The sequence below is a fragment of the Gadus chalcogrammus genome, chromosome 11, assembly GCF_026213295.1.
Source record: "Gadus chalcogrammus isolate NIFS_2021 chromosome 11, NIFS_Gcha_1.0, whole genome shotgun sequence".
Classification (NCBI taxonomy): domain Eukaryota; kingdom Metazoa; phylum Chordata; class Actinopteri; order Gadiformes; family Gadidae; genus Gadus; species Gadus chalcogrammus.
The window spans coordinates 13,549,031-13,573,030 of NC_079422.1; the positions used below are offsets into that span (position 1 = coordinate 13,549,031).

At 45.1% G+C, this 24,000-nt stretch overlaps 1 protein-coding gene across 2 annotated transcripts in view; it reads right to left on the reverse strand.

Annotated features, from left to right (window-relative positions):
- rims2a (regulating synaptic membrane exocytosis 2a) overlaps nt 1-24,000 on the reverse strand; it is a 135,908-nt gene that overhangs the window by 11,399 nt on the left and 100,509 nt on the right. Inside the window, exons 23-27 of one of the 2 annotated variants that reach the window (XM_056602987.1) lie at nt 20,449-20,451; nt 18,248-18,277; nt 15,576-15,676; nt 13,354-13,520; nt 5,840-6,087 (exon numbers count right to left, since the gene is read on the reverse strand). In XM_056602987.1, coding sequence (XP_056458962.1) covers nt 5,840-6,087; nt 13,354-13,520; nt 15,576-15,676; nt 18,248-18,277; nt 20,449-20,451 — 549 coding nt within the window. Of the gene's footprint in view, nt 1-5,839; nt 6,088-12,767; nt 12,891-13,353; nt 13,521-15,575; nt 15,677-18,247; nt 18,278-20,448; nt 20,452-24,000 lie in introns of those variants that run through there. The other variant, XM_056602988.1, reaches the window with a different exon arrangement.

The following is a 24,000-nucleotide window of genomic DNA, read 5'->3' on the forward strand; positions in this document are numbered from 1 at the left end:
CTCAGTGTGCTTCCACTCAGGTTTAGCAAAACAGTGCAACAACTTGACCTGGTCTCTAGAGACAGCAATAAGCGTTGTTTTACTCTGTAATTTTCATTTTTTAGAGACGGAGAGAAAGAGAGGGAGGATGGATGAAAAAAGGTCAGGTCATAGAAAAAATAACTGAGCAAGGGAACAGAGAATGAGGAGAATCCGTAGAAAGACAGAACGAGGTCTAGAACTAGGGCTAGAGAGAGCGCACGCGCGCGTGAGAGAGAGACAGCGAGGGAGAGAGAGACATAGAGAGAGAGACAGAGAGAGAGACAGCGAGGGAGAGAAAGAGACAGAGAGAGAGTCAGCGAGGGAGAGAGTGAGACTGAGAGAGAGCGATGGCGAGAAATAGGGCAAAAGGGCAAAAGAGGGAGAGAGGCAGAATAGAAGGAAGATGAGGATTAGGGAGTGAGGAAGAATATAAGGTGACACACACGGGGGGGCAGCGTTCCTTCCCAGCATGCATCAGCCTTGGAGCTGTGCATCTGGCCCAGCCCCCAAGGATATTAATTAGCAGACTGAAGCGTGGCGCCGGCTCAACACGCACAAGATGGATTACCTCGGCCGCTAGCTCAAAGTTCAGCTATTTCACCACATACTGACTCTGGGGAATGAGGAGGGCCCGATCCATATCAGTATCACATGTGTAGGAGGACAGTAAGGTAAGGGGAGAGGGGCTGGCTGGGTTTGAGGTTCTGTGTTTGTGTATCTGCTGCACTGGAAGCTTTTTGGGGGATGGTTCCTCTTTCGTCAAAAAAAAGCCTGAATAAAGTCATTTCGGGCTCACAGAGCAAACAAAACGGACAGAGAAGAAGCTTTAGATGTTTTTTAGAAGCTTCACATTTCAGACAGAAGGCCTCTGTACTTCAATGGAGCCAGGCCTGTGCACGTCTATTCATTCTCCCTAAACACATAAATAAATACAATCACTGGCGAATGTAATGGGAGAAATGTTTGAATGCCTGTTTGTGACGTGATGTTATCAGCAAACTGAATCCACATTGTGAATCCAATTCGCCTAACCTAATTATTTTGAAGTTTTCCACAAGTAACACCTACGCTGTCTGATGTTTTGAGGCAATGACCTCAAAGGAAGCCTATTTTAGACCCAAAAGTAGGCCACAGGCTCAGTCCACAAAGAAACCAGGTTAATAGTTAATGGCTAATGAGTACAGTCCCTGGTTATGAAGAGAGTTGAAGTGACTCAGGCTACTTTCGTACCACACACACACACACACACGCATGTACGCACACACGCACACACACACACACACACACACACACACACACACACACACACACACACACACACACACACACACACACACACACACGCACACACGCACACATACATTCTCACAGACACAGACACAGACACAGATACACACACACACACACACACACACACACACACACACACACACACACACACACACACACACACACACACACACACACACACACACACACACACACACACACACACACACACACACACACTTGTGACTTTGTTTCCTACTTCTATAAGGTAAGGTAGGTAAGGTAACTTTATTTGTACCCAAGGGTAGATTTGGTTGCAGGTAGAAAGAGGTATTGACAGAATCACAAAGAAATTAAGTAGACCATAACATCAACAGTATTACATTTTCTTTCTTATTATTTGCTATGTGTCTATGAACCCTGGTCTCCTGCAAGCCCTGCTTTAGTTACTTCCTCCGCCCTCATCACTGACGAGGAGGCAGCTGCTGCTGACTTGACCCCAGCTGAATTGTTTTTGTATTGTTCTTTTTTATTTTTCTGGGAGATTTAAAAGATATTGGAGAGGCCGTTGTGATTCCACCACTGGGTCTCTGTATCTCCTCTCAGTCTTTCCAAACTGAAAACACACAACTGTTAAGCATGTTTTACGTTGGATATATAGGGCTGCAATGTTTAGTCCTGCTTTTCAAATAAAGAAAGCACATTTAAGAAATCTCTTTTGAATCTGGAAACTTGTGAGGACTTTTGAGTTTTTTTATGATCGTTCATAGACTTAGGTGATTAATCCTTCCAATAATCAACTACGTAGGTAATCGTCAGTTGCAACCCTGGTCTGGCCATGTCTTCTCTACATCTTTAATGCATTGTCCATCTCTCCCGCGACGCATGACCTGTGTTGTATGGTGTCATTTTATTTAATAAAATGTTTTTTAATGTATGAAACAGGTAAACTAACCTTCCTGGCTAACTGACCCATTTCATAGAAATGTTTGAACGTGTCCTGTCCCTGTCCAATAAACCATTGAATGAAAAGATGAATTGCTGAGTGCTAGACATATGTGACCCACAGCAGAAAGCACAGACACAAAAGCAGACACTAGAAGGTATCTCTCTCTGCAGGGTCCGCAGGACGGTAGCCAGCTGAATGGGAAGCGGTGAGTTTTGTTCAATACACACACCACTAAATCACTCTCCAAAGTCCTGCCACCTAAAAAACAAATACCCTACACACACACACACACACACACACACACACACACACACACACACACACACACACACACACACACACACACACACACACACACACACACACACACACACACACACACACACACACACAGAAAAACACACACACACACACACACACACACACTGTACACAAAGTGTACAGACGGTGTACGAGATCGGTGAGTTGATGCCAAACACCCCTCCTCCTCCTCTCAGGGGCCGACATGGGGAGCAGGCCAGCATCCAACTACACCCCATGATGAGCCTGTAGATCGCTGACCCAGAGTGTTCACCCGCAGTCTACTCTACAACTCGCCCACGGAGAATATGTTGTGCAGATATCCAATATACACAACACAAAAAAATACTAACAACCCACGTCCATTCGTAAAAATTATAATATGTTATGGATTTCTTTTAAAAGATGCAAATCAGGGTATGCTCGTGTACATTAATGGGGGGAAGGTGGGTGGTGGGTCCGAAGCCAAGAGTAATGGAGAGTGATGGCTTGTATACAGGCTTGCAAGATCATGGCTATTACAGTATAATTTTGCCTGAGTCAGGTCGTGTCGCAGCACAAAGCGTTGCTTTTGGTATTTCTTGAGGAGGGAGAGAGAGCGTATGCATGGGGACTCAAAGTATTCTCCGTTGAGGTTAAAGTATAATTTAGGAGGGAGCGCAAGACTGCTGAGTGGGAAACAGGACAATAGAGGGTCATAAATCACCTTGATGCTTTAGCTAGCTCATGACAGAATAGAAACACACATAAACACACACACACACACACACACACACACACACACACACACACACACACACACACACATAAACACACTTGCACGCACACACATGCATACAGAAAGGCAAGCATTCACACACACAACCACAGATGCACACTATAAACAAATGCACACTATTAAATACACCCAATATGCTGTTTGACGATACAAAGTAAATACATATTTTTAATTGATATTAATTACATTAATATATCAACATCAGTCTGGTTATGTATACATCGCTTAATGCCTCGGTCTCTCTGTTTGTCCGTCTATTTTGTAATTCAAATAAGCAAGCTGCTGCCGTCACAAGCGTTTACCACATAAACCACGCTTAACAATGCAGTAAATGTCCAGTAAAAATGTATCGGCACAGAGTTCAGTGAGGTTTGTGCAATGATCCACTGTCACACTGAATATGTGTTGTTCTGTGGAGGATGGATGAGACTTACAGGGCGAACTGGCCAGCCACCTCTGGATTTAACATGCAACCAACAAAGTGATTGCTACTGGGACTCATTTGACTATATTGTGTGCTCTCTGCTTAAAACAACACACACACACACACACACGACCAGACCATAGGAGAGGTGGGTGGGCACACTGGGCACGCAGGTGAACGCACTCCAGCCCCTATCCGCCTGCAAACCCCCCAAAAACTGCTTCTGTTTGTCAGAGTGATGCTGCTTAGCTGACCTTCCCACCAACATCCCCCCAATTCAACACCACCTCCTACTCCCCCACTCCATCCCCACCCAGCACCCCACCCTGCAGGCATCCCGCTGGGCAGGGCAGAGGGGACCTCCAGTAACCTTTTTAAATGAATCTGTCCGTTTGAAAGCGTATGTGGGGCCGGTTGGCGGCCCCCCCCCCCGAGAGGCCGAGCACAACTAAAGTAGGGCAGGAGGGGACGGCACGCTGGGGGCCGCTGCTCCAGATCCACACACACACACACACACGGACAGGGGGCCGAGAGAGAGGAACGCAATGGGCTGAACCCAAACCTGTTTCGCTTTCTTCCCAGGCGTCAAAGAAAAACAGCACAGAATAAAACATATTGTTCTGCTCTGATATCATCTTGATATGTATTATATTCCGTCTGTTTCCACGATCACAGGATTTTATACAACATCATGTATCTTGGATCTGCGCTAAAATACACCATTGGATGAGCTGTAAAACATGTCTGACATTTGGGCTGAAGAAGGTGAAATGTCAGCCGAAAGCATCTGCCGGATGAGCCGGATATCCTGGCAAATTCATAAAACATAGAAATAAAACATGAGCTTGTGCGTTTCTCACGCACACACTCATTCACCACAATCATTCCACCAAGTCAACCTTTATTAAATCTCACCATGTAGAAATGGGTAGAAATAATGTTGGAAGAAACTGCATGTTACTGCATGTTTGAAAAGAGTTGTGGAAGGGGAAGCAAAGAAGAACATGCGCCTGATCATTCTCCTTCCAATGAACAGAGGTTCCGCGGTCCACACAGAGACACCGTCGATGCTGTGGTAATCCGAAACAAAGCTTTCCCCTGGGTTCACACACACGCTTTAGAGACCATGAAAGGGCACAATTCAAAAGACACAACGTAAATGAAAGAGCAAAGGGGAAAACAAGAGAAAGCGACCATGTTCGGCGAGATTAGCAATCAGAAAACAGAAAAGAAAAGGTGGAAAGGTCTTAAAAAGTAGGACACCACACACATCAACACTGCATTTACTCTTATATCCTCTCTCTCTTTAATACTTTCTCTCGCTCACTCACACACGCACACGTTGCCCCGCGAACACGTGCTACTGACTTATCTATGCAGAGCGTTTGTTGGTTTTCACGGGTCATGGTCATGGGAGCGTCACAACAGCAGAACGGGCCCCTTCAAAACCTGACCCACATACACACACACACACTGCTCTGCCAATCCTGTCAGCGTTCTGCCAACCAAAAGAGAACGCCAGCCATGGGCTGACAAAGCCACATATCAAATGACACCGTATCACCACAGAAAGCAAGGCGGAAATCACATTAACAGCAATATGCACACAGACATGGACGTACGGCTGGGGTCCGCCCACATTACATGAAAGGAAAATAAAAAGAACAGGGGTGTAATCAGAGTTGGAGAGAGAAAGAGAGATCGAGAGAGGGAATAGGGGAGGGAGAGGTAGGTAGGAAATCATCCCTCTCTAGTGTGACCTAGAGAGAAAAAAGGTGTTATGAAAGGCAAAACTTTCGGCCGATCCCGGTGAAAACATGGCCTCCCGCTGTGATTCGGGCGTCCGCAGTCCGAAGGAAGGAAGTACAAGCTGGAAACAGGAAGGAGAGGGAAGAGATAGCAGCGTTCGGGAGACACAAAGAGAGACAGATAAAACGCCCCTCTCCGCTCAACAAAAGTTCAGGCTGCGTCAGATGGACCTCCCAGCGGGTGGGGTGGGGGTGACGGAGGGGGGTGGCTCGACCACGCTGCTTGACCGGGGCGCAGCGGAGCGGTCAGTGTGCTGGGGGGGGGGGTGGTTGGGGGAGTGCCCCCTTACCTGTTTGGCTGAGCTGGGAGGTGCTGCGGCTCTTGCGCGACATGCCGACGATGGCCTGCATTTTGGCGCCGATGCTGGAGCGCCGCTTCTTCTCCTCGGTGCCTACCGTGCCCACCGCCGTGTCCGACTGGCTGCCGTCCGTCTTCTCCAGGTTGCACATGTCGCCGCTCACGCTGGTGCTCTTGGTGATGACGTTGGCGCCGCCCGCGGGGCCCGTCTGCCTGTCGTTCATTTTGGACGATAAGTCACTGTGAGCCGCCGCCCGAACCGGCCATCGAGGGAGAGGGACGGGGAGGTGAGGAGGGAGGAGGAGGTGAGGGTATAGGGAGGAAGAACCAGATCCAGAGAAGGGCATACAAAGAGGAGAGTGGGAGACCATGGGGGTAGGTCGGGGATGATGGTTGGGGTTGGGGGAGGGGGGTACATGATAATAGGAGTGGAAAGTGGTGGGGTGTGGGAGGTGACACAAATAGAAGAAGGAGGGAGAAGGAAGGACACATAGATATGGGAGGAGAGGGACCAGAGGAGGGGAGGAGATGATGGGGGGAGTGATAGGGAGAAGAGGAGGACAGAGTTCAGGTCTAGGTGTTCATGAATAACAGTAATATTTGAATTGGTGCTCATTGGAATGTGTGTAGGAATAAGTGTGCCCTTCGATATAGCTCCAGTAATGGATGACATGCATACTGAGCGTGAGTTTTGGTTACTGCATGCAATTCATATGGTTGAGTTGGGAATGTTATTTTGGTTATATGGTAATTGGGCTCAACTTGAAAGATTCAAAAAGAAAATTATTTAAAGAATGTGCCGTGTAGCTCCCTTAACTTTGAGTCCCCTTCAGACAGAATATTTTGGTGCTTTTAAAAAAAAAACATAATTTTGAAGTTGTGTTTTTGCTATTCGCAAGATCCCTGCATGATTTCCATCGCAATCCTTAATTTATCGGATCTTCGCTGCACCTGGTTCCCAAACACGTGCCAATAACAATTCAAGGCTCCAATCTTTCAGAGAGAAAGAGAGCGAGTGAGAGAGTGAGAAAGAGAGAGAGAGAGAGAGAGAGGTAGAGAGAGAGAGAGAGAGAGAGAGAGAGAGAGAGAGAGAGAGAGAGAGAGAGAGAGAGAGAGATTTTTGAGAATGAGAATGAATGAAACATCTCAGGGCTTCCATGGCCCACGGAGAGGTGAGAGTAAGGTGAGAACGTGTTCAGAGCCGAGAGAAGGATAATCAATAGAGAACCCTTTTCTTCCATCCCATCGCAACAACATCAAGAGAGAGAGAGAGAGGGAGAGAGAGAGAGAGAGAGAGAGAGAGAGAGAGAGAGAGAGAGAGAGAGAGAGAGAGAGAGAGAGAGAGAGAGAGAGAGAGAGATAGACAGAGAAACGGAGACAGAGCGACAGTAGTCTATCAGTGAAGTGTTTTTTCACTTCAGTTTCTTGCAAAGAGACGACCTCACAGCCACAATGAAGGTCCCGTTCAGAGTGTCTGCATGTGAGATTAACGTTAAGAGGCAAATTACACCCTGGATCACAAACTCTACCAATGTAATGGGTTGAGTCTTGTGTTAAGGGGATCACCCTCAGGGTGCTGTCCATTTAATGACAAGTCTGAGCGGAGCGGCTTCTCTGTCATATTAAGGCCATTAAGAGGGGCTGATTAACCACAGGGGGAGATGGGTAGGGTCTATGCACTTCCTCTCAATTACTTTAATTAGACTCCAAATCTTCTCGCTTAAAAAACAAGCCTGCGTGATTAAATACATTTTCCACGACTTGAGAAAAGTTTGGAGTCCTATCCATGGCCATCTATGTCCACAAAGGCGAACGCTGACCAGTATTTCATCCCATCCCCTCCCAATGGATTTGTTAAAACTATCCATTAAGTGCACCATTCTACTTCTTCCCCACATGAGGCCTTTCAACTGTCCATGAATTCATCAAACCTCCTGTCTGTCCTAAGGCCTTATTAAGTAAGAGAGAATGGGGAGAATGGAGGGGAGGCCTTTACAAAATAAAAGCACATTCTTAGTTGTCCTCCATTTTACAGGCTTATGACGTATGTTAGAAAGAAAGCGACATAACTTTATTTTGTCAGTTAGATAACATGTTGTTTTTGATCCTTTTAAAGGGTTTAAAACGGCATCCATTCAAAGCCCATCTGAATGAACAAAGACTATTTTCCACTTGATTGTTGTTCGTAGCATTCCCGCTGCAATAAGCCAGATGTGATACCTGGACAGCGTGCTCGCATCATAAATCAGCTCAGGTAGTGCGCCATGTGTTTACGTTGGGTCATCCATGCTAGCGAGCGCTGGTGTGCATCAGCCACTACTTTAAGGCATTAATATCGACTGTTTATCGGAGGATTAGAGCCTTTGATCAGTTAATGCAGTCCAGAGCTCTTTGAAGCGCACTTCAGGCCACTGACTCTGCGCAGCACCAGCAGTAAGAGAGGCAATCTGAGGCAACATGCCCTTTTACCAGCCCGCCTTCACAGAGGGGCTGCGTTTCATCTGGCGGAGTTGTGACGTTATTATGGGCAAACATGGCTCCTTTCATTATGTCCAAGAGGAACACAGAGTCAGCACCTACACATGACTTGGTTTACATCTGATAGGTGTCCATTATATTCCATGCAGATGATTGCAGTTATAAACTGTGACCTCCGAGTTTTTTTTCGAAGAAAAGGTGAAATTGAATTGAAAACGATGCCAGTGTTGGACCTCAACATCCAACATGGTCATCCATTTCAGTTCCACTTCCCTTCAAGCATCAAGCTCTCATTCGCATCCAATAACACCTAGACCTACTATTGGCTGATAATTATCTGAAACTTCCCTGGCCCTAATTATCAAAACATTCAGCGGTTTAATTTGCAAACATTCTCATGATTGAGCTGGCAAAAAATGGGTTTAATTGGCTAAAATGCTCTCTTGGTTTAACAAGCTAAACCTCTGGGATTTCTCTACCCTCCCTGCCTCACTCCTTTCTCTAACCTCACGCTTGGATCTTGCTGCTCCCTACGGTGAGAGGGACAGAGAGGGACAGAGAGAGAGAGAGAGAGAGAGAGAGAGAGAGAGAGAGAGAGAGAGAGAGAGAGAGAGAGAGAGAGAGAGAGAGAGAGAGAGAGAGAGAGAGAGATAGTGGCTGGAACTCTGTCTCCCCAAGGATTTCAACCGATTTTCCATTGCACACAATGTTCCCCGCCATGCAGATCGCACAGCAAGCATTTTCATGATCTAGGCCAAGATGTTCCAGGAGCAAAAAATAATAATAACTCACCCTCAACATAATGCATTCAGAATTGTTGCCTTTGAGAACAAGCAATGCTAATAGAGCGGTACTCTTAACCTATCTAGATGTCAAACAAACTTTAAAATATATGTGAGGTCGCTGCAGCATTGTAATGGATAAACCGCTACTGTCCAGCATACAGCATATAGACTGATGCCCTTACACTAACACATTGCTCTTAGCCCAAGTTTAGCTCGCAAAATAGAGGAAACTTAACCGGACATTGACAGACAAAGTCTGGAACCCCTCGGTTCATTTTAAATTTCCAAACCGCATTATCAAAAGGCTGCAGACCAAAACACCTCCTGAGGCAATTGACAGACTTACAATCAATCAGAGCAACATAAGGTGAGACTTATCAGTGGCAGCCTTCATGGTTGTTTATGAAAATAAACAACTCCCATAGGTCACTCCTCTGTACAGTAATCGCATCAAACAAGCCCAACATTAGATAAATGGTTGTGACTGGCCGACCCAGGCCAGTTATGCTGGAAATTTGTCTGAACGGGAGGGGGCCGGATGCAAATGCCAGAGCCAATAATACATGAGCTGCGTCTGGCTCCCAGGCTGGAGGAAAAGAGAGCAGTTGAATAACAGGTTCATTAAATCGACATTGCGGTGAGCAGGAGTTACTTTGAATGTTTCTTCAGAAAACTATTTCTTCCATCTCGTATCCCTCACCTACTCTTTCACCGACTGAAGAGTTCTATCGCTTTGGCGACTTGGGGATCGACCCGGCAGAGGAAATCTGTTCCTAGAGCAACAGATATCGCCCTTGCATTGAGACAGTACACGCAGGAACGGCATCAACTACCTTCTCAGTGAGGGGAATAATAAACAGAGGTGTATATAGCCGAAGCAAAGTAGTTGGGAGGCAGGCGTTGCTTCACCATCTCGATGACCCCTCAGTCAGGTAGCGTTACTGGCTGCTGTTGAATTGGGATGAGGAAGAGGAGGGACGTGGTGTTTGTGCCTGTGCAGCGGGGGGAGGGCGGAGGATAAATAAACCTCCACTCCGTTCTGTTTAATGAGCCCCCGTGCCGTGCACACAGAGGGTCTTCACTTCCCCATACACACCAAATAGCCGTTACCAGGGCAACGGCGCTGGGATGTGGTTAGAGGCTAGCGGCAGCGTGTGGATTTCAAAGTGCTGATGAAGCGCCTGCTTGTTTTCCCGGAGATGGCAGACACACGCGGGTAGGCTTAGGGACGGTCAATTTACCCCGTGAGGCACATTGGTGAACATGATAGGCGCCACAAACGTGTGATAAAAGAACTCGCAGCTAACAAACCGCTTGAATGCAGGCCAAGCTTTCACCCTCTCGTAACAGACCTAGCCAAATCAAAGACGGGAAATGTATATTGTGACCTGAATACATAGAACAAGATGCATGCTGGAAATGAATCCCACACTGCAATGTATGCCCTGGATCAAATGCCAAGCACATGAGAAGGAAACAGAGCAGTATAGTTAGGCCTATGGAATCTGATCGACAGCAACAGCAGATCTACCAGGCTACACAGTTGATATATAGTTAGGTTAGTTAGTTAGTTGTGGTTAACAGTAGGATTCTGCTTATTCGACGACGACCAGAGACCAGCGTCCTCCTTATTTAATTAAAGTTGTAATTAAAGACCCACATAGACAAAGAAACGCAAGGCTGGCCGCATTCTCTAATTATAACTCTGCTAGCTTATCAACTAAAATATTGCACTCTCTTTCACTCCTCCATTGAGAGATCAAATCGTGCTTTCGTAGATGTGTCACTGAGATGATTTGCTGCCTTGGTAGCCACCACCACAAATATAGCAGCCTATCTTCTACGACATTTAACAATGACGTCTTTACCGAGACTTGGATGCATGGAGCTCTTCCCTCAATGAGGTCTCTGCTCCAGATACAGCGGTGTTTGTCATACGCATGAGGTCTGCAGTGGACCTCACTGGAGAGACTACACGACACAGTCTCTAGAGTTAGGTTGAATGCAAAAAGGATTGTTTTTCATTTTAGATGGAGTAAAAATGATATCCATAATGTATGCAGTGGTAGAAATGTAACATGATTTATATTTGTTTAATGGGATATAATCATATCTTTTTCAGTGTCTTGGTCATTTTCTAAATGCTGTGCGTCTAACGAGATGCCATCCATTTCTAATAAGTCTAAAAGCAGCATAAATGTTGTTATTTTCCAAGGAGGTGTAATTAAAGATGTATTTCTGTACTGTTATTGTCATGAACATATCAGGTTGGGTTAATTGAGAAGGTGTCAGCAGAACATTACGAGCGGGACAGAGGTTATGTAATTCCACTTTAAGCGCAGAATGTGAATACAGTTCAACAATGTTGTGACAAAAGTGTCAATTGCAACATTAATGTTCTGAGGGGGACACTTTGTTGATGATATGATATGAATGGATGGATATGAATGTCCCGTTGGGCATATTATTATTATTTGTATTGGACTGCGCTGAAGGTTGTTGGCAGAATGAGTTGAGGAACATGAAGGTGTAATCTTTACATTAAAGCATGGAATAACACAGAGATTGTTTGTCATGTTAGTAAATTAGGAAAGCATGTCACGACAAGCAGAAAGACGATGAAGTATTACATGCTGTGGCAGAGCAACTCACACAACACTGAGGCAAATGGAAAAGCCACACAAAACACAGAGCAAGCCCTCACTAGCAATGCATTCTCTCAATATTTCTAAATCTAGATTCAATGCATTGTTGTAGGCAAGTGGATACACATATCTGCTGGCTGCATTTAACCTGCTTCCACCTTGTCGTTAAAGCAGTTTTAAGCTCTCTGAATCAGATTGCACCACAGTGGTTAAATCTGACCGAGATATAAACGCCTTTGATACAAGGAGTAAATTAGCTCAGACGTTTTCAACCGTCCAGTGAGAAAGTCGGCAGTACTTATGTATACAGGCAGCACCTACTTAGAACCAGCTGGGAATGCAATTTGAAAGCAGCCATTTCTTATTAGAACGGTACGCTCGTCTCTTAGCCTGCTGCGAGAACCCATGGGCTTCTAAATCAATTTGCTCTCCGCTTTGTTCTTGACACACTTTTTCATAATGTCTTCCTACACTATACTTTTCACAAATGTAATTATGTTCCCCGGCGACCACGGTGAAATGGTGCCACCCTTAACATAGTGCTAGCATGAAGCACTGCACAGCGGTCTAAAGATGAAGAATGTCACGTGACAGCACGTTTCACGTCAAAACATTCTTGAGTGTGCTATTCTGGGATATAAGTCAGACTCATGAACACTTTACTGTACGTTGACATGCTTTACAACTAGTTTAAACTAGATTAATAAGGGATATCTGGTATTGAACCATTTTATAGTTTTGTAGTCATGGTTGTAAATAGGTAAATAGTGTTGCTAAGTGGATGGGTTCGTATTAGGGAATAACGACAGGGATCAGGTGAGAGGACTGAGGAATGTCACAACAGGTCCAGGAGGGTAACTAGACCATGCCAGACACAGGGCCAGGTTACAAATGTCATGGACCAGGGGAGAAGCTAGAGGGTCATACTGTTGTTAGTGTGTGGGAGAGATCTGTACTGTTAGGAAGTTACTAGCACCAGGGGTGAATGCACTCTGGACCAGCGTTTCTTTACCTGAGGTCGGTCTCGGAGATACTCCTCTGGTAGAAGTCCTCTTGGTTTTCCGCCAAGTCCTCCTTCTTCTCCTTCACCCTGTCTCCCTTCGCTGTGTTCTTGGGTTTTTCCCCTTTGCTACCCCCTCCACTTTTCTCAACCCCTACCCCTGTTCCTGTTCCTGTTCCCGTTCCCGGTTCCTGCCCTGGCTTCTTCTCCTTGTTCTCCCCCACTTCCCCTAACTGTTCCCCAACCTCCCCCTCCCCCTCCCCTTCCCCTTCCTGAGACAGACTCCTTGATGATTGCAACGCGCTGACGGACAGAAGACAGAAGCCCATGCGAAGCAAATCAAAGCGAGAAAACAAGGAACCAAGAAAAAACAAAGAAAACGTGAATAATGTCAAATAATGACATTACTATGTGTTTCTACATTTCTACTGACATGTAGAAAGACAAAAAAACACACACCAAACACACCGCTTGTAAACATATAGTGAATAAAGAAAATGAAAGCCCATGCAAGTAATTTGTATAATTTTTGTTGAGTGGTGCTTGATAAGTATGTGATAAGACTTGTGTGGCTGCGGGTTCATGAACATCAGCCTACCGGATCTTGCGGTTTCCCTGCGGCCTCTCTGATTGGACAGACATGTAGCTAGTGCCGCTGAACCGAGAGACGCTACTGGTTCTCGACGCACCCGACACGTCGCTCACATCGCTGTCCGAAGATTTGGCCGACAGGTTGTCCGAGCCCCGGGGATCTCGTCCTGATCGCTGGAGTGAGAAAGCACACACACACACAAATATAGGTTTGAATGTGACAGTTACCTTTAAACTTATCTGGGATCAAGTCCCACTATGTTACAGCAGAACTTCTGGGTGGGCGGGAAACAGAGCCTGGGCCGGAAACCCAAAGCTGTCAGGGGTAGAGTCACACCTTGTTCCCTGTTTTGTTGTGGAAGTATTCTACCAAAGAGAAATATTTTGCCTGAGTGGATGAAGCAATCAGAAGGGTATTTTACTAAGTGTATTTCTACAGTGGCCGGTATGCAGTGTTGATTTAAAAGCTTAAGAGGCACTTGTTTACCGTTTCATATAGCTGTTTGTTTTAGATAATTATGACCTTACACATCCCTGTAAGGTCCACCCTCGAGCATCATGATTGGTCAAAACAAATACGAGATGAAAGAAAGCAGAACACCCTGTTCACCCAGATTTGAGCTCGTCAAAACCATGTTCATCATGTTGACACATAGAACCGCACACTTATTTGAAAGGTATATTACAAAAGTTCCCCCCCCCACGCATACACCTCCCCGCAGAAACTCAGCTCTATTAAGTCCATTCGTGTAAACCTTCCTGTAGGGTAGCCATTAAAAGATTAGACAATTGTGTCCACTACTATAAATGTTGATATATCACGTAAACTATAACACAGTTTACCTTGAGCACGGTTCTGCATGCACCACAGTGTGTGCGGGACAGAGAAGTGTGAGTTGTTCCAGTTACTGCGATGGGTATGCGGAGGACCGTCAGCGAGTGTGCTATTCTTAAAACAACAATATGAACTAAGAATAAATATCGCCGCGCAGACATCGCCCCCCCGCCAACACCACCGCTGCTTCCAAACCCAGACAAACCTCCATACCAGACAAAAAAGAAGATACAACTTTTTATAGACTTCTCACAAACACTTGGCTTGCTTCCCAGAGGCCAATAGTTCGCATAACACTGGCATAAAAGGATGGCGGGAAGCAAACACATCTTCTTATATGGCCTGGCCTCCACTCACAACACGACACGGCACTCAGGCCGCCAGGACCTCTGTAAACAAGCCGAGCACCTCCTGCTATCGGAGTAGTACACACACTACGGTCTGGAGAGACTCAGGCCGAGGCCAGGGCTTGGGCTAGGAGAGCTCCCATTTCTACTGAAGAAGCTCTATTAGATGAGGCCTTCCATAGAAGAATATCTTTCTGTTGAATCGATGTGTTTATGTGTATGTGTGTGCGTGTGCGTTTGCGTGTGTGTGTGCGTGTGTGTGTGTGTGGTTGGGGTGTGTGTGCATGTGCATGTGTGTATGCCTGTGTAAAAGTATATGCATATGTTTGAGCTTGTGGCCGTGGTGTGTGTGCATGTGCATGTACGTGGGAATCAGCTGATTAGGGATTGTGTCTTACCTTAATTCAGCTTCTAACCTTAGTGTGTCGAACATCTGGAGTGTGCAGATGTGATCTGACCTCAACCTTTCCCGGCGTTCAGCAGAAACTACGCAGCAACACCAGTTGAACGAATGGCTTGGCTTTTACTCATGCCAAACATGAGTACTCTTTACTTTTACTCTACTTTTCATAATTTAACTGTCAGTGTAGTGTAGAGAAAAGAGTAGGGACACAATGTAGATATGCTTATTACTTTCATCCACCATCTAAAAATCTGTTAAAATATATAGTGATCGTGGGCTATGTGAATATGAAATATGTTTCCACTGTTTCACTGCATATATGCATCTATTCGCTCGATGGAAAGCAAATGGCAAACAATGTCTATATTACTATTTAATATAGTTGTATTAATGTTATAATTATAATTATTTCGAACGGACGTGAAAGGGTGATCTTTAAGCGCATAATTGGAAGACAAACACCAGGAAGACCAGATCACTGCTGAAATACACAAAAAATCCCTTCTGCATGTTTCATCCACTATTGCAAATGTATTTTCTTCAGTAGAATATGTCTACGACGAACCAAGAAAGAAGGCGTAACTCCCCCCCCCCCCCCCCCCCCCCCCCCAGAAGTTCTGCTACAGAGCTGTTCGACCACTCACCTTGTTGTAGTCTTGCTCCAGTCTGGAGTCGGAGCCTGCGCCGTGCTTGTACTTGTTCATGTTCAGCTTCATCAGCCTGGTCCTCTCCTGCATGTCCACACCTGAGAGGGGGAGGGGGGAGGGGAGAGAGGAGAGAGTCTGGGTTCACATCGAGTCTGCTTGGTCATGGGAGAGATGCTGGTGGCGACACAGTGGAGGAGACGGTGGTGTGCCATGAGCAGGAGAGGTCTGAATGAGACGAGGCTGAATGGTTTGCCGCGACAGACACAAACAAAGAGATGCTGGTCATTGAGTCTGACCTCATGGGTCCAGGATCTCGCACACTGAATTATGATTCTACTCCAAAGACAACCAATCGACCGTGATCAGAAACACACCCATGGTATTAGGGCACGCTAAAAGAAGTGTGAAAGAATTTAAATAATAGAGAAAGAATAGAGAAAAACAAATGGATATATATATGAATAGATCAATAAATGAATGAATAAATAAACATGAGGATATATATATGATATATAGATTTCAACCAGCAGGATAGTTTGAATAATCTCCTGAATGTGAATACATCAACGAGCTCTCAAAAACACACTCTTTATATGCTTATATATAAAAATAAACACAAGAAAAGGAAAACAAAATATTCTCTTGGCTAAGAGCAACATGCTCCTCTCTGACTATTTCCTACATCCCAAAATAGAAAGGCGCTGAACAGCAAAAACACACCTTAGTTTACATTGTATGGTGAAAAAGAGTGCCTCTGTGTGAATCTTAAGTCCTGCTACCCAGCTATCTTAGTATGTTTTGTGTCGAATGATGAACTAAAATGGAGAGAATTTTCAAATGTTTGAAAGACCGATTTAAATCGTCCATGTCATCTGATGGTGATGAATGTAGCAAAAAATTAGCACATAGAAGCGTGAATTACACACCCATGCATGCACACACACACACACACACACACACACACACACACACACACACACACACACACACACACACACACACACACACACACACACACACACACACACACACACACACACACACACACACACACAACCACGCAAACACACATACACACACACACAAACACACACACACAACCACACACACACAGATTCCCCCCAAACGCACACACTCAGACACACACATACATACAAGGTAAAGTGACATTTCTCCATCATAAATCTGATTCTTACCATAACTTAATTTAAGGTTACAACAATTAAAAGTCAGAGATTTATGTTACTTATTTTAGTCATAAGTGTAATTTAAGTCTGTAGTTAAGCGTGCATGAGCTTACATGAGCTGATATATAATTTTATTTAAATTAAGTTATTCAATGTTTTCAATATTTATTTAAGACAGGATTTGATAGGTCTTCTCCAACTCTTTTACGCATTGGGATGCAAGTGAATTTATTGATATATAAAATGGTTTCATTATTATTCATTGTAGTTTTGTATTGGGAATTATAATAACATCTTTCACCAAACAGTAAATAAGATGTTTGCATGTGTCAATGATGGAGACATGTCACGTCTTGCAACAAGGGCTGCTGCTGCAAGTATGCAAGCACAGACCAAGCAGGCTCATATCCAATCACATCCATGCTCAGAACCACAGCGCTCAAGAAGGAAGCCAGGGTGCACAGTGTGGATGAAGGGATTTGGTATCCTAGCAAAGAGCAGACAAGGCAGGAAGGTGAGGAGAAACAGGAAAATCATTCTATGGAGATAATGATGAAGATCGATTTCAGTGAAAAAGCAGGTGGACCGAGAAGCACAAGAAGCAGGCTTAGAAGAACATCAAAAAGGATGGAAGAAGACTAAGAAGAAGAAGAAGAAGAAGAAGAAGAAGAAGAAGAAGAAGAAAAAGGAGAGGAAGAAGAAGAAGAAGGAGAGGAAGAAGAAGAAGAAGAAGAAGAAGAAGAAGAAGAAGAAGAAGAAGAAGAAGAAGAAGAAGAAGAAGAAGAAGAAGAAGAAGAAGAAGAAGAAGAAGAAGAAGAAGAAGAAGAAGAAGAAGGAGGAGAGGAACAAGGAGAAAAATAAGAGAAGAAGTGGTACAAGAAGAGGAAGAGGAGTGCGAAGAAAAAGATGAAGAAGAAGATTAGAGGAGAAGAGGTGAAAAAGTTAGAGGAAAAAGAAGTGAACAAACAGAAAGAAGAGGAAGAAGAAGGAAGAAGAAAGAGAATGAGGGGAGGAAAAGGAGGAGGAAGAAGACGACAGAGTGAGAGGAGGAAGAGGAGGAAGAGGTGGAAGAAGAAGACAAAGAGTGAGAGGAGGAAGAGGAAGGGGAGATAGAAGAAGATAAAGAGTGAGAGGGGGAAGAGGAGGAAGACGAAGGGGAGGTAAAATAAGAAAAAGAGTGAGAGGAGGAAGAGGAGGTAGAAGAAGACAAAGAGTGAGAGGAGGAAGAGGAAGGGGAGGTAGACGAATATAAAGAGTGAGAGGAGGTAAAGGAGGAAGAGGAAGAGGAGGTAGAATAAGATAAAGAGTGAGAGGCGGAAGGGGAGGTAGAAGAAGACAAAGAGTTAGAGGAGGAAGAGGAGGGAGAGGAAGAGGAGGTAGAATAAGATAAAGAGTGAGAGGCGGAAGGGGAGGTAGAAGAAGACAAAGAGTCAGAGGAAGAAGAGGAGGAAGAGGAAGAGGAGGCAGCAGAGGGAGACAGACCTGAGTTCGTCCAACTGGGTGAGTCCGTGTCTTCGGGGATCACGTCACAGAATGAACAGACACAGACAGAGGAGAGGAGATGGCGATGAGAGGTCGTTCGGAGTGGGGAGCAGGAGAGGTGGGGGGGGGGAGAGGTGGCCACCATGGCTGACCCACACACAGCCAGGCCAGAGGTGTGTGTGGGCGTGTGGGCGTGTGGGTGGGGAGGGTGGGGTCGGTGGGCACCAGGGATAGTGGGTTGAGAAAGGTGACGGAGATTTGAGCGGGTGGTGGTGGTGGTGGTGGGGTGGGAGGTGGTGGGGGTACACGACAAAACACAACACAACAACAGCAACAACAAATACGACAACAGCGACAGTGACACAAAAAACGACACAAGACAACACAAGCACAGGAGGACAAACAGAGAAAGGAAAGAACAAAAGACAAATCATAGAGAAGATCGAGAGCGTACGCCAACGTCACCACCGGCACAGTTGACATTAAGAGAGTACGTGTCAGAAAGGATTGGGAGTAGAGGGTGCGTGAGGCCAGTGGAGAGGCTGAGGTAAAAACTGATAGAAAACACTGTTAGAAATCAGAGGCAAGGGAGGGGGGGAGACGGGGGGTGAGGCGGAGATTCGGCGCACTAAAGGAAAGAGAGATCTGCAACGGTAAAATCACGTTAAAGGTGTGATAGAGTGTTGAAGCTCACGAAGCACACAGAAAGCTTAGAACCTTGGATGGAAGAGGGAGTGCAGAGAAGGAGTAGTGGGTGTCACTGTAGGGTTGACTGTGGGTTGGAGGGGGTGGGGCACCTCGTCCCACCAAACCAAACATACATGAGAAAACCTTTGAGATTTAAAAAAAAATAATGTCAAAGAACCATAAAGGTGTCTAGTTTTTCAGACGTTTCCAAAGATTGGAGGCCATTGCATTGCTTTGTTTTTTTGCACACAGGTGCACTTGCTTGCACACTCACACATATATATATATACACACACACACATACTGTATGTATATATACATACAAACCTGTGCACACATGCACTCACGCGTGCACACACCTACACAGAACAGCCATAGACGTAAAATGCAACTGTTGATATGTCGGTGGCTGTTTCTAGCAATCAGAATATTTTTGTCTACTTTCCCGCTTCAATTCTGTCATGCGTCTCTGATCAAATACTTTGTCGGAAAGGTTGCGTGTCTGATAAACATAAGCACAAGTTGACTCGCATGAACCCTTATCGGTGTCAATATCTGAGGGTCGGGTACACGACAAAACACAACACAACAACAGCAACAACAAATACGACAACAGCGACAGTGACACAAAACGACACAAGAGGCAAGAGGCAAGACAAATCACCTGACCCCCTATCTTCCCCTTTCATGACTCAGAAAATGAAACAAAAAATCACTGCATCCTTCTCAGAGTAGTTAGCTCCAGGACACCAAACTTCACAGCTGAGAGATAGAGAGAGAGAGAGAGAGAGAGAGAGAGAGAGAGAGAGAGAGAGAGAGAGAGAGAGAGAGAGAGAGAGAGAGAGAGAGAGAGAGAGAGAGGGCCAAGGAAGCTAGCTTAGGTCGCACCTCATTTCCATTCACTGCACGGCATTAGCATTTAACTCAATTAGCAGTCTATTAGGCTGAATAATGAAGTGCCACATGAATAAAAGACAATGTCAGACATCTGCCTGGCCAGGCTCCTGTCCCGACGTGGCCGCTAACATCATCGAGTTACACTGAAGACGGCAGTAAAGAGGGCAAGGGAGCTTTCTATCTTCCGTCTACTGGGGCAGCAAGAGGAAGTAAATGTTCTCTTCAACATTTGACCTAAGCATTCAGTGTGATTACACAACAGTACAATGCAAAGACCTCCCACTAAAAAAACATGAAAACACAAACATAAAACGTATACAAGCTACATATATCTACTGATACTGAGCTAAGCATTGCTTTTTGGATGTTAGAGAAAGTAGACTGTAAGTTAACTACAAACTTAGAGAGAGAGAGAGAGAGAGAGAGAGAGAGAGAGAGAGAGAGAGAGAGAGAGAGAGAGAGAGAGAGAGAGAGAGAAAGAGAGAGAGAGAGAGAGAGAGAGAGAGAGAGAGAGAGAGAGAGAGAGAGAGAGAGAGAGAGAGAGAGAGAGAGAGAGAGAGAGGTATAGTGCATGCCTGGTTCTCATTAAAGATTCAAGGCCAGAAACCTGTGGTTACCTCCTAACCCCAGGACACAAGGTCACAGCAGTATACCATGCTCTGGTCATGGTAATGTGCATTTTGTGCTTGTTCTATAGACAGTTAATAATAGCCGACATAACAAAGTGTTTGACTTCCCCCTTCCAAGGTCAAAAACCCTTTCTACTCCCTGAATTGAGAATAATCTCTCAGATAAAGACTGTCAACACAATAGATGACCGAACAAATTGTCAGTCCTTTACTTTGCTACATATTACTGAGGATGGGGCGGTGTCCACCAATAAGTTATCAACCATTATTGTTAATTGTCATGGTACTAAATTTTAGAAACATTCATTCAATTTGAAATAATGATTCAGAGCCAGACCAAGACATGCTGCCCCTGATCTCAATGTTAGATGATTGAATCATTGAATAATTAGGTACACCATTATTATCTGAATAGAGATAATCGGCTGCAATAAATACTAAAGTGGGCTGTCCCGATCCACCAAGTGTTGTTTTCAATGACTAGGAGACTGAATATAGATACAGTATATTTAAATTAATATGCTGCCTATACGTCCAAATCTGACATAAATGAATTTGTACAGTAAAGATCTTGACAGCTAATCTTTTTCTTTGAAATACTCTGAATAGATTAAAGCTGGATGACAGTAAACATAATTCGATGAACAAAAGCCAAAATAAAACCCTTCCATTAACTGTTAACACAGAAGAAGGAAGATGTTTCGAAGAGGGAAAAGGGAAAGTAAAGTCAATTTGGAAGGAGCACATGCCCAGACCCAAACCCACCTGTCTCACTGCAAGGGGGCTGTGGTGGTCCACCATTTGACACTGAATCATTGACCCGTTGTTGCTGGTCCTCCCATGTCACCTCTATACCAAGCCCCCCACAAACACATACACACACAAACAAACACACACATATATGCATACACACACACACACACACATACGCCCACACACAGACACGGAAGCACGCACGCACATGCGCACATACAAATACACACATGTGAACACAAATACATACAAGCACACACACACATCACACACACATGTATGCACACACGTTTGCACACATGCATCAGCAAACCTATGAAAAACCCACGCACATGAATACAAAACTTTGTATTCAACATTTTGGATTGATTTTGCTCATCACTGAAAGCAATTCAGCACTATGGATAGCTCCACACGAAAGTCTAGGATCTTTGCTCCATCTGTTGGCCAACAGTGGTAAATGCTTCACAGCCTCAACTGGATAGGAGCCTAGTATTGTGACATAGCCTATAGCACAGCACCCTTTACAGTTTATATGTAACAGTGGGCAACATTGATTCATTTTGAACTACATTTCTACATCAGGGGTTGAATAGCTTGTCTACTTGAAAAGATTTGGCTAAAATGTTATGGGTATAGTGTTTACTGTCTACTGTAATGTCGGTTAACCGGTACCAAAAAATGCAATACATAGATTCATAATAAAAATAAAGAAATTGAGGGGCCTGTCATAATATCCATACAATTCCACTAAAAGTAGCGGTGACGGGAAGACACTGACTTCTGGCTGAGAGTAGCAGAGCTCAGGGAGACACAGCATTCAGCATGCATTAAGCCTTCCCCTCCAGAAGGCCTTACACAAAGCACTCTCAAAGCACTTCAAACCAAACCCCGACCACACAGGGAAAATTCAGACACGCTCTCTCTGTGCTCTCCAGAGAGAGTGGTCTTCGAACGGGTTCGATCAAACCAGAGCCCTGGTGGGTTCAGGAAGGAGGGAGGAACCACTCACATCAGTAATGATCACCCCAGGGAGCTCGCCATGCAGAGGGAGAGTGGAGAGAGTTGAAACAGAACATAAGAGCTGAACCCAGACCGGCCCCCCCCCGGGGTCACACAGCGCGGAGGACTTGCCTTTTCTCCCATTCACAGGTGGGCTTGGGATGGGTTCCTCATTGTCTGTGGCTGCTCAACAGATAGAGGTCGCTTCAGTCAGACCACAAGTTTGCATTGAGGGAATACCAATACACACAGCCCTCCCCGTAACACACAAACACACAGACATAAATGCATGCAACTAGATGGGTTCACACATATGCTAAGAATGTGTGATTTGATTACTCAGCAGATTGGTGGACACGGACAAACACACACACACACACACACATCAACACACACACTTGTGCACACAGACAAACACGCGCATGGATGCAGTCCTTGAGAATTCAGCATGAGCTCACACATTTGCTACAAATGTGTGGTTTGATTACTCATCACATATGTGATGAGTAATTGGCGCACACATTCTATAAACGTAAGCACAGCAATCACATGACAGAAGTAACAACAAAACAGGCGGGTGGAAAATAAATCAGTCGGGAAGCCCAGCATCGGACCACCCACTCATTCATGTGTGTCAGCATTAAGACCGGATGCCACACAACAACACACTTCCCTGACTCATATCCACAAAGATGAGATCACATCCAACAATGAAATATGTCGGTTTATTCCTGCATATTCCTCCTCTCTCATTGAAGAACACAATGCTTTACTGATGTTTATGGGACAAAAAAAATCTCAGAAATCTTAAAGAAACGGTCGAATCGCGGTAGCGTCAGGGTGCGGTGTGCTGCAGGTAGAGAGCTTCTGTCGGTAGTTGGGAGTGACTGGGGCAGTTTGTACACACCTGCTTGTCCATTCTGGGGGCCACAGGGTAAACGGTCAACGGCCCCTGATTCTTCCCCTGTTTATTCAGAGAAGTACATGCACACAGAGAGGGCAGACGGGGGCAGGTGGCTATGGTTAGATACCGGATGTACAGACTCAGTGACAACGCAAAGCAGGACAGTACACATGCTGATTCATCGAATCAGGAAGACTGGGCAGGCCATTGGCAGGTCGCCAATCATTGTCTGAAGTCGATCAAGAAAAGATCCAGGTAAATCACACACAGACCGACGTGAGCACACGGGCACACACACACACACACACACACACACACACACACACACACACACACACACACACACACACACACACACACACACACACACACACACACACACACACACACACACACACACACACACACACACACACACACATGCATGACTTGCACGTACACAAAGACTATATAGTTGGATCAATGCCTCCCTCCACTGTTCACACAGCGCCACTGCCACTCAGATTGAGGAAGACAGAACAAACACACTAAAATATATTAAAATATAGAGCATATAGAAGGATTGGAACAGAGAGAGAGGGAAAGACAGAGAGAGAGAGACAGAGAGAGATGAGAACAGACCGAGCAAATTGAGAGGATCAATTTGTAGCTGAATGGGACAGCATGGAAGTCGGGAAGAGGATGAAGTAATTTGACAAATCTCCTCTCTATCCCTCTCTACCTCCCCTCCTTCGTTCAGCAGAAGTATAATACTGAATGCAAAATACACCAGCTTGTCACCACTATGGCACTTTAGAAGAAGAACACCACGCTTGTTCAAAACACTCAAGAACATAATGTTGTCAAAGGATGCCCACAACATCATGATTTAAAACACAGAG